Source organism: Bacillus rossius, chromosome 1 (assembly GCF_032445375.1).
Source record: "Bacillus rossius redtenbacheri isolate Brsri chromosome 1, Brsri_v3, whole genome shotgun sequence".
NCBI classification, from domain to species: Eukaryota; Metazoa; Arthropoda; class Insecta; order Phasmatodea; family Bacillidae; genus Bacillus; species Bacillus rossius.
The window spans coordinates 92091372-92103683 of record NC_086330.1 but is presented as its reverse complement, the minus strand read 5'-3'; the positions used below and the strand labels follow the sequence as shown (position 1 = coordinate 92103683).

The window sequence follows — 12312 nt, the reverse complement described above, 5'->3', positions numbered from 1 at the left end:
TGCAGCGAAGCGATGCCGAGCCGCGACATGAACCTGCGAGATCGTCTGGAGGACAGCACACTGGACCTGAGCATGTCCGACCTGGAGGATGTTCCAGTTCGTGACATTGTGAGCATGGCAGCCGCCCAGCTTGGTCTGTAGCATCTGTTGGTTAGAATTCAGCTCTTGACACTGAATTTAATGTAATATATGTAAAACAACTTTTACATTCATTAAAATTATTTTAAAAACATTTTGGTTGATTGACACAGTTATAACATTTATAATGTTGAACCTGTATCATCCCGATCCTTCATTCAACTGTCAGTACCATTTACTTCCCTAATCACTCAACATAATTTACATGCATAAATATTTATTGACAACAGCTAATATTGAAATATTGAAATTCTTGCAATTGTGCATTTGCCAGGTGGCAAGGAGGTTAGCTCCTAAATTCCCTCCTAAACTTCTGCAACTCTTTTGCCCGTACCACTTTCCCTTCAAGTTGATTCCACTCCCTCCCAGACCTCACCAAGGTGTATTACTCTATTTCTGTCCTCCTCCAAACCATTTGAAGCTTCCACTCATGGTCTCTCCTCCCCCTATATATCCCCTTTCTTCAGCCTGTTTCAGCTCATCCCATCCTGACAACCTTTAATAGCCTTTTGTTTTGTATTAATGTATTTTTGTGCCAAATACTTAGAAGAAAACAGTGATTTTGAGGGAAAGGAGATAGTGTCTTTAGTGCACTTTCCCATGATTGGCCAATTTCAAGGCCTTTTTAGTCAGATAATTACTGTTTTTACAATTTTTATTATGTTCACTAGTTTTTGGAATAATCATAAACTACTTAAGAAGACTATGTTTCATTGATGAAGATGTATTTGTAGAATAATTGTTAGCTCACCATTGTAATATTATCAATTTTTGTTTTGTTTTGACTATTATAATGTTTAATATTACTGTTGACAATACTTAAAAGTATTGCACTAATTGTATGAGAGGTTTTTTTAATAGACATTCATCAACACCAATTTGTATTAATATTTCTGTATTAAAGGTTATCATTGTAATCCAATAGTTAAATCGAACAATAATTTTTGAAAAAATAATTTTAAGAAAAGTGTGTGTGCAAGGTGAAAAATTAATACTGATACATTTTACCATTACTTAATTTTTAGTCTATTAGAGTCACTGTCAATTATCGCAGAGAAATTAGCTAAGAAGTTAGGTATCAGTGCTGCATTAAACACAATGCTAAAGCTGGTGGTTTTTTTAGTTTAGAATTGTAATAATCCAAAGTTTTATATAGCTGCACACCTTTAACAAAGTAATATTATTCATAATTAACCAAGTTCAGTATGTACGTAGAAAATCTTTATAAGTGTTTGTAATATGTAACAGTGTTATGTTTACCACAGATGGCGATCAAAAAGGCTACAACGTTGGACCTCTCCAATAATCGACTGAAGAGCCTTGGGGTGAGTGCTAACTGGGTCATTATCAAAAAAACGTACAATTTCATAGCATAAAAATATTTCTGAAAAATTTCTTTTAAACCTTTTCATAAATAGTTGTAGAAGAGATATTACATTTAGTAATTGATTTATAATATTGGTCAAGATCATATAGTTCTGTGTTGTTGATAGTTCATTAGCTGTTAGTACATAGTTTTGTATTTTGTTTTACATTTATTGTAGCTTGTATGTTGTGCTTTGTGGTGTGGTCATATAAAGGTTTGAGGTGTGAGTTTATTATAGACTGAGAGACTTGACAGATTTACATAGTAAATGAAAACCTTCCAGTCCATAGGACTGTTGTACGTAAGAGTGACTCTTCAACCAGGCTCTAGCCCCAATGTTGAGGATGGTCAGCGAGATACCTAATTGATACAATGCAAGCTTTCAGTAGAGGGCAGTAGAGTTCACAGTGCACCTTCAGACTGCAGCCTCTGGGGCGACAAGTTTCCAAACCTCTCACCTTCTCTCAACTGTACATGATTTCCTCTCCTGCAGATTTTTGAAGGGAAATAAAATCAAGCACTAAAAAGTATAAATATATAATAACAATATTGTTCACCACTGTGTTCATCACACATGCATTGGGAATGTATTTGTGTGCCATATATAACAACAAGATTTTACAGATTTATTTTCGGTTAATTTTCATTTTTAAAACAGATTTCAGTATTATTATTTTTATTTAAAAAAATCTGTTTATTAAAAAAAACATATTACTGAACAAATATGATGTTAAATGTTCCATGATACTAATTTCTCCAAACCAGTGTCATTTTGGCTGATACATGATGCACTTTATAATGATTTTAATAAGCATGTCTAACATTTTGAAACAAATAAAATTATTCTGTTAAGTATTTCTGTGTTTGAAAATGTTGTAAGGTCATAATGTTAAAATGAGTAACTAATAACAATTTCAAGATTTTAAAAAGTAAATTTTTCCAATTTTTTTACTAAGTTGGGGTATAAATGTCATGCTAAATAAATTACTTTAACTTAATTTCATATTTAAAGTATTAGGTTTTTGTCATTAGAATTGACAGGGAATTCCATGTACCCTAGAAAAGTAGTGTAAAAGTCGGCAAAATAAAAAAAAATTCTGGAATTTGCTATCCATACTATGAATCAACACACTTTTCTCCATGCTGTTATAAAGTATTAATCTTTTATTTTGTTTAAGAAAAAACATTTTTCTCCTAAGTTTTAATTCTGTCTGGTTGTTGGCATTTAACAAATCACACCAGACCTTACCGGACACATTTACAAAAAAATAAATGTAATATATATAAGACTAAGTTGATTCATTGAGAAATTTATATTTATACTGCAATATTATTCATACTGTGCTGTTACTATTTTCATAATGCACAGAAAGTTATGACTTATTTTAATGATACTATTATTTATAAAGTCTTATTATTTTGATTGTTATTATTATTATTATGAAATTTTATTATTTAATTTGTATATTGTTCGCCCGCAAAAGTTATTTAAATATATTTTTTATTAATTATGTATATCTACGAGAGCTATGCTCTATGACCTGAAATGGACTTATATGGACAGTCAATTGAGTATATCCCTCTAAGGACTAATGAACTTAACGAATAAACGATGATTTTATTCGGGGTATTACTTAAAGAAATTTTCATTGTTGGAAATTTTCGTTTTAAATTTACCGCATTTCTGTGTTTTCAATTGTATTAATGAGTGTTATTTACGGTATTTATATTGTAAATTACGCTAACCGATTTTGGTTTCGGCCAATGAGAGGCCGTGTTTTAGATGGGAGGCGTCTAGAACGTCTTAATTAATAAGAATGGTTGTAAGAAGGCGTCTGATGCCGACGCAAAGGCGCGAGGCCTATTTTAAATTTGAAATATAGCTAGCTAGATTATGCCATCCGACACTCGGGATGAGCTTAAACGACGTATAAGTAAATAATGTGTAAGTTTACAAGGGCATATTCTGACGGATATGTTATTAGGAGTGAAAATCTGTAAGTAAAGATCTTGCATTTTGTATCGCCCATAGACATACCCAGCTGTATGTAATTTCTTTGTGAATCACTTCGATTTGACTGCAAACTGATTAGTTTTCACGTAAAAGGTGTCAATTATTCTGAACTACGTAATGAAATGATATTTCCAAGATTTAAATTATTATTTTATTTTGTGATACCCAGAGGTGAAATGGGAGTACAAGTTTCGTGTCTCTACCATATAAACTGAGTTAAGCCAAGACAAATACGAACCCAAATATAAACATAAATAGTAATTATACTAATTAATTGTGCTATGATTTCAAACATTTTTCTGTTATGTAAGAATGTGTCCGTAAAAACATCATTTGATTGATTTTCTGAACTTACACTAACGAACTTTTGTGAACGATTCATGTGTGCTACGTATTTTCCTGATGTTTTATTTACATAAGCGTATATCCACGAGTCATGTTCAGTATCGTTAGGATTGTTTTTCTGTGATTTTTTTATCTAATTATATTAATATTGATTTTTATCTTTACACCTATGTTAGTTGTCCCTGATGAATAGCCATTTTATTCTTAATAATAAAAACCTGAATTTTATCCCTATGTGTTGATATATGTTACCTAGCTACCTGTGTCCAAGAGTGTGTGTTTTATGATAAATAACATTTTATGCATGTTTCTAAGGGTCAGAGTACAATAGCATAACAGTACCATTGACATATATATATATGTATATCTATATTTTTTTGAAAAATAGTGACAGCCAGTGTATATCGTCCCGACAACACACACACAACAAAAGGGTCTATTTATAAATCAACGAGTACTATTAATGGTACTGGCGCCAGCAGTAAGCATACACCAACAAGTTTAGCAGCAGTACAGTATAGAAAGTGGCGCACATAAACGTGGGGCCCGAGTGTGTTGACACTGAGTTGTCACACCTTATTTCAAGTTGTCATTTGATCCTGCATAGTGTATCTAATCTATTATAATAACATGGCACACAACCACCCCACATACTCGCTCAGGAGTAGGCGTGACAGTGTGTGTGAAGACTGTGATAACACAGGGAATTCAGGAAGTGACACGGCGACATCATCAGCAGGGGGTTCACCAGGGAACACTTGTGTGGAGGGACCTAGTGATCACTCTACCACCGTGACTGAGAGGTTAGGGCGACCCATGTCACCAGCAACAGGGGAGCAGGAGGAAAGGGAGGCCACTGCCCCTAACATCACACCATTGCCAGATAATACTGCTACATCACCTGTGACACTGGAAGCACTCATGCAGTTATTACGGCAGAATAATACTCAAATGGAGCATCATAATGCATCCCTAAATGCGAAATTAGAGCAGAACAATGCGAAACTTGAACAGAACAATACTCAAATGGGGAGGCTTACGGCTGAGTTGGGAGCGCTGAGGGATCAGACCAACTCAGGATTAAAGAGCCTGGAACACAGCATTGAGGTTAGGCTGGCCCAGCAACACGAACAGGTCCAGCAGATATCTGAGCAGGTATCGCAGAACAGTAGTCGTGTGGACAGTCTGGAGACTCATGTAACATCCATACGAAACATGATCTCAAATGAACACCAGGGACAAGCTAGTGCTAGGGAGGAGGTGCTTGGACATCTCCAGCATCTCGAACATAGACTGGAGGACATGGAGGTGGCTACTGCCACACTACGAGATAGAATCGAGCACCTTAGTGTACACCCCAGTCCCAGGAGTGAGTCAGCTGACCGCCAAGCTCATGTACCGTCACACACAGCCCCTGTGTCAACTGTACCGACTGCCCCAGTAGACAGGCAACCGTACCCCAGTGAGATGTACACAATTCCACTGCTACCCATCCACAATCATCCTACCGTTCAAATGGATCTGCCCAGAGAAACCCCTGTATTGAGCCCATCCAACATTGATGCGGCCACGCTCATGCACCATCCAGCTAAGCATTGGGCAGAAGCTATGCCCACGTTTGCTGGCAGAGCTACAGAGAACCCCATCCGTTTTCTGAAAAGATTTGAGGAATACACCTCAACCTTTCATTTGAGGGATACAGAGATACTGAAGTGTCTCAACAGCGCCCTGAAAGGACCGGCATTTTACTGGTGGGAGATGCTGAGTGCATCAACGCATAGTTACGCCCAGTTCCAGTCCCTGTTCCACAACCAGTATTGGAACATCCGAATACAGAGTCACCTCCGTGCACAGCTTCACACGGAGAAGTATGACCCAAGGAAGTGCGCGTCCTTGGAAGCGCATCTATCAGCAATGTTTGAGAAGACACGCTACTTGGATCAGCCCATGACGGATGATGAATTCATCGCGGCCATCCTCACGCAGCTCCCACTCAAGTATCAGAAGCAGTTATCAGGCCTGCCGTACCGTGATGTGACAGAGTTCCGCGAGCGCCTTCTCAATTATGATAAACTTGAGAAAATGGACAGAGCACCCAATACCAAGGAGGAGAGTGAGAGGGTACCACAGCCCCACCGACAACAGCCCGTCCACAACTACTGGCAGAATCGCGAGGGAAAACCCAAGGAGCTCAGACAGGCAGCGGTGAACACAATGAACTGGCAGCCAAGAGGAGGAGGACCTAGCCGGAACGATCAATACCAGACAGGCTACAGGAAGACCCCCTATTACAAGAGGAAGACGTGGTGGTCCAACTCCAGGAATTACCACAGCGATGACGAAGCAAACCACCGCCGGAGGCAGGGGGACTACCGAGACAACAAGCGAAGATCATTCTCGCCAGAGTCACGGCCACCCAGGGAGTCAGCAGACCGCCGCCGGAGAGCATCGTCAGAAGACGAGCTGGAGTACTGCAAGAAGTACCGCCGTACCGACGAGCCCCGCTACAACGGCAAACCTGAGGACTACCGCCCGCCATACCACTATGCCCCCAGGACTCACGAGACGAGTGGCGGCCATGCCCAGAACAGCCACCTCTCGTACAACCGGAACACACAGATGACAACATTCCCACCACCATTTGCTGCACCGTCTACATCTCAGCAGACGACGTACTACAACCAGGGACCAGCAAATCAGTTGGCAGCAGAATTCAAAGCTGCTGTGTCTGAAGCAGCAGGGAACAGACAGTGGAATCGTCAAGAAGGAGCCAGATCACCAGCTCCAGGTGGACGTGCCAACACTGGCACGTTAAACTATTAAGGATCTCTGTACGATCAACCCTGAATTTATACCCCATTGTGACAAGGAGCCCGAAAGGACAAGACTACCCACAGGAGAAGAAGTGGAAGCATTCGTAAGAATGAAGCTCACAGCAGAAGCTGATGTACGAAGAAGAAGGAAACCAGCATCCAAATTGTCTAAATTTAATATCGGCGACCTTGTGCTCAAGAAAACATCTCCTGTCAGCAAGGCATGGGAGAATGTCACCAGGAAATTATTTTTGCTTTTCGACGGACCATATGTCATAACTGACATAGTTCAAGAGAACTGTTATGCTCTGGAAGACCCATCTACAGGCCGACCAGTAGGCCGGTATAATATTTCGCAGTTGAGAGCCTACAAGAAACCTGTGTCCCAGTGAACAAGTTCGACACAAGCTAGTGAAACACCTATATAGTACGAGTATAGGTACTATAACAGCTGAGCGCAATCGGAATGTCTAGGTCAGAGCCAGGACCTGACCAGTATAAATGTGAAAGGTATTAAATGGTTACTGTGTAATTTGATACGCCATGTGAGGCGTATTGCAACCACTGACAGGTACCTAATGTGTAGCGGAAGTGTGATACCCGCTTGGTACATTATCGTCGCGTCGATGCGGAAGTGCAATTCCCGCTTATTATTGCCTGTAGTGAGGTGAAGTGAAATGCCACCCACACAGATGAAATGAATCTTCGAATTTAATAGTGTATTATGTGTATAATATTGTTTGTCAGTTGGTCTGCGTTATTCTTCGTGTGAGTATAAGTTCACTAACAGTAATACCTGAATCTATGTAATGAGATGCGCCTATCTGTAAGTACTATCATACTAACTAGCAAAAGGAAATGTCAAGCTTGTGTGTTGTCGACTAACTTGTGTGAGTGAAGTATGGCCTAGCTGTGTAAACATGGGTGAGCACTGTTCTACAAAGCATCTAAGAAGCACATGAACACTTTGCAACTACTAGCATAATAATAATAATAATAAGGTTACCTTGAATTACTGATGTGGTTACTCCAATTTTTCCGAAGCACAACACACCACTGAATTTATTAAGAATCGCCGAGATTTATTTATTTTTGTTATTAAACACTGCTGGAGAAGAAGATGAAAAAAAATATATATATATATTTTTTTGCAAATTTAATACTTTTGTTTTACATGAATTCTATGATTGAAGTAGGGCTTTGCAAATGATCTCATAGGGTTGCATTCTGCCCTGAATGCAGAGTAGAAAAGTATGCATTCCTTTCGCATACAAATCCACTCAGTATTAGAAAGCTATTTCTTTAAATTAACTTGATTTGGTTATTTTAAATAATGATATTTATGAAATGATAACGAGATATATACGAACGACTGTGTCATTTATTGTGGAAAAAAAAAAAAAAAAAACTATACAAAAGATTTTAATTTCATTCAACGTGGAACTTGAGATTTTGTTTGTTTATGTTTGTAATCGTCGAGTAGGCGAATATGATGTCAAACGAAGACCTGAAAAACTCAATGTCTAACAACTATGTCGCGGACTTAGTACACTGTTGCAGTAAATGTCAGCAGGCTGTATTATAAACAAGTACTAAGTAACTGTAAAATTGAGCCAGCCAGAAAAGAAAAAAAAAGAAATTTTTTTTTTGCAAGCTATCGTGAAAGCATTTTTTTTGTTTCACTTGGCTTTGTCAGGATAGAATTATCCTTTGCATCGAGATCATGAATCTCAAGTGATTTTAACAAGAAACAATTCCTATCAGAGAAATTTCTGAATGATATAAATACACAGTCAGGATCCTGCGAAGCCCGCATCGGATGCCTGAAAATGAAACTAATGGTTGAGATGAGAGGAAAACTGCTATACACTTTCCAAACAGCTGTTTGCGTTATATGAGAACCCAGCTGATTACAGAAAAAAAAAATACTAACTTGCTAGAAGTGGTAGAAATAAAAGTTCACCAGACACTCGAGTAAAATAAAAGAAAAGGAAAGGCCGCCTTCGCCGAGCGATAAGCTGCAATAAAAGAGAGATAAAAGAGAAGGAAACACTGTGCGTTTCCTTTCCAAGCACAAGTTACACATGATGCGTGTACTTAAACGAAATCAAAACTATTGTTGATTTGTTTGCTAACATAAACAAATGCTTTTAATTATGTAATATATGAAATGTTCCTTGAAGTGATATTGTAAATATGATGTTATGTATATTATATGAGATGTTAGTGAGAATTATTAATTTTATCAATTGTTGATATTATGAAGTTATGAAAGATTGTGAGATGATGCTTATGGAAATGTACGAGATGCATAATGAAATTGTACATAGAATAAAACAGGTACAACCTGAAGGCATAAGGATGCCTAACAATGATGTAAACAAACCCTTTCATTAACACGAAAATCAGTTTAGTTAAAGTTATGCTTGAATGTTATCTAGCTAATAATACCTATTGTTAAGATGTAACAATTTCACTTTGAAAGTTATTGAATGGTTAGCCTAAGTTACTATACTTATTATTTAATATCTGATGTTATTTGATCCGATTAATTACTATTTATTTTAATAGAGTTAGTTTATACTGAACTGGCTTGTGGATAGGCTACATTAAGCACAGAAGATGTCTTAGCCTGCCGACATTCGTGCGTTACAAGTGCACGATTCACACATGAGTGAAGAGTTTTAAGACTGTTTAATGACCGGGACACGTGTTAGTTAAAATGTACACAATACGGTTAGCAACGGCTGTGTACCTATCAGTGATGGGACTCGACGAGTGCGTCCTTGTGAGAAGTGGCGGTTCCGCCGACACGAGCAGCACCGCAGACGTCCCGACGCCGCCTCTCACGTGTTCGTGGGGTAGGGCGGCAGCTGCAGCCGCAGTTCGCCGCGGAGCCCGGAGCTGTGGTGTCCGGTACTGCGAGCCGCCACACGCCAATCCCGCCGACGTGAGTTGTGGAGCAGGTGTTGGTGTTGGCCGCTTTGAGGTCGGGCGCTGTCCCGATGCCTCCTCAGCCACCACCGTGGATTACGTTTGCACCGCGGGTGGACGTTGATCCACTGCCGTGACGTGTCCTGGAGAACGTCACATTGTTGACTCACATGTACATACACCCGTTACAGCCATATGAGATTGCTACTTACAGTAAGTATGTCCTCCCACGTCCCTCTCAACAGGAGCGGCTCAAGGGAGTAGACGCCGTCGAAGAGCTGCAGCAGGTCCAGCAGAGAAGATTTTGCGCGGGAAAACCCGTGGACCATTCGAGCGCAGGTCTGCTAGCGGCGACGACCTGATGCAAAGTGATTAAAATTGCGCGAATTGTCTGGTGTAACGGGCGAAATGACGATAGAAAAAAAAATAAAAAGGAGGAGAAGAAGAAACTCAGTCGCTCCAAGTTTTTTTTTATGTGTGGTGCGCGCGCCGCTAGGCGACAAGGCTATTCGTTGTACACAGTGCGAGAGAGACGGTAAACTGCCAATCACATTGTACTGTTTTGAACAGGTCAACGATTGCAGTTCAATATGATTGACAAGGGCGGCAATTCTGTGCTGTTACTATTTTCATAATGCACAGAAAGTTATGACTTATTTTAATGATACTATTATTTATAAAGTCTTATTATTTTGATTGTTATTATTATTATGAAATTTTATTATTTAATTTGTATATTGTTCGCCCGCAAAAGTTATTTAAATATATTTTTTATTAATTATGTATATCTACGAGAGCTATGCTCTATGACCTGAAATGGACTTATATGGACAGTCAATTGAGTATATCCCTCTAAGGACTAATGAACTTAACGAATAAACGATGATTTTATTCAGGGTATTACTTAAAGAAATTTTCATTGTTGGAAATTTTCGTTTTAAATTTAACCGCATTTCTGTGTTTTCAATTGTATTAATGAGTGTTATTTACGGTATTTATATTGTAAATTATGCTAACCGATTTTGGTTTCGGCCAATGAGAGGCCGTGTTTTAGATGGGAGGCGTCTAGAACGTCTTAATTAATAAGAATGGTTGTAAGAAGGCGTCTGATGCCGACGCAAAGGCGCGAGGCCTATTTTAAATTTGAAATATAGCTAGCTAGATTATGCCATCCGACACTCAGGATGAGCTTAAACGACGTATAAGTAAATAATGTGTAAGTTTACAAGGGCATATTCTGACGGATATGTTATTAGGAGTGAAAATCTGTAAGTAAAGATCTTGCATTTTGTATCGCCCATAGACATACCCAGCTGTATGTAATTTCTTCGTGAATCACTTCGATTTGACTGCAAACTGATTAGTTTTCACGTAAAAGGTGTCAATTATTCTGAACTACGTAATGAAATGATATTTCCAAGATTTAAATTATTATTTTATTTTGTGATACCCAGAGGTGAAATGGGAGTACAAGTTTCGTGTCTCTACCATATAAACTGAGTTAAGCCAAGGCAAATACGAACCCAAATATAAACATAAATAGTAATTATACTAATTAATTGTGCTATGATTTCAAACATTTTTCTGTTATGTAAGAATGCGTCCGTAAAAACATCATTTGATTGATTTTCTGAACTTACACTAACGAACTTTTGTGAACGATTCATGTGTGCTACGTATTTTCCTGATGTTTTATTTACATAAGCGTATATCCACGAGTCATGTTCAGTATCGTTAGGATTGTTTTTCTGTGATTTTTTTATCTAATTATATTAATATTGATTTTTATCTCTACACCTATGTTAGTTGTCCCTGATGAATAGCCATTTTATTCTTAATAATAAAAACCTGAATTTTATCCCTATGTGTTGATATATGTTACCTAGATACCTGTGTCCAAGAGTGTGTGTTTTATGATAAATAACATTTTATGCATGTTTCTAAGGGTCAGAGTACAATAGCATAACAGTACCATTGACATATATATATATGTATATCTATATTTTTTTGAAAAATAGTGACAGCCAGTGTATATCGTCCCGACAACACACACACAACAAAAGGGTCTATTTATAAATCAACGAGTACTATTAATGGTACTGGCGCCAGCAGTAAGCATACACCAACAAGTTTAGCAGCAGTACAGTATAATACATTGTTTAATGTTTAACAAATACCAATGATTATGATTCAAAATTAATTATATTATTTTTATATATGTATTCAGAACAACAAAAAAACTTTCAAACTTAAAATTTACTGGTTTAAGAAAATGCATTGACAGGTATTTTTTTTTTAAATTTATTTTATTTTACACATCTTTGTAATGGTTCCATGTAGGTATATTACCCCTTATTTTTTTATCAATTATTCTTGGACTCTGTGAATGTGAAAATAAATTTTTACTGTTTGTTAAAATTTAATTAGAAAAATATTTGATATTCGTGAATATTGTGATATTTGATTCGAGTGGAAAAAAACACAGTTCTCAGAAGCCTAATCGCAAGTTTTTATTTTTATTGTTGTATGCGTTTGTGTATTGTTATCAGCATTTTGAAATGTCAGAAATGCTGTATATTGTAAGAACATTTTATATCTTTAACCGTGTCATCTTCGCTATTTTAAATTTGGAAAATAGCAGCTTTAATATTAATACTTCTAAATTTGTTGTTACTTTTTATATTTAATCTTTTTAATTTGTG

The 12312-nt window shown here is 37.5% G+C and overlaps 1 protein-coding gene across 2 annotated transcripts in view; it reads left to right on the top strand.

The window, feature by feature from the left end:
• Positions 1-12312, top strand: part of LOC134539994 (leucine-rich repeat-containing protein 59-like) — a 45970-nt gene that overhangs the window by 959 nt on the left and 32699 nt on the right. Inside the window, exons 2-3 of one of the 2 annotated variants that reach the window (XM_063382409.1) lie at positions 6-108; positions 1404-1463. In XM_063382409.1, coding sequence (XP_063238479.1) covers positions 13-108; positions 1404-1463 — 156 coding nt within the window. In that variant the 5' untranslated portion in view covers positions 6-12. Of the gene's footprint in view, positions 1-5; positions 134-1403; positions 1464-12312 lie in introns of both variants that reach the window. The other variant, XM_063382417.1, reaches the window with a different exon arrangement.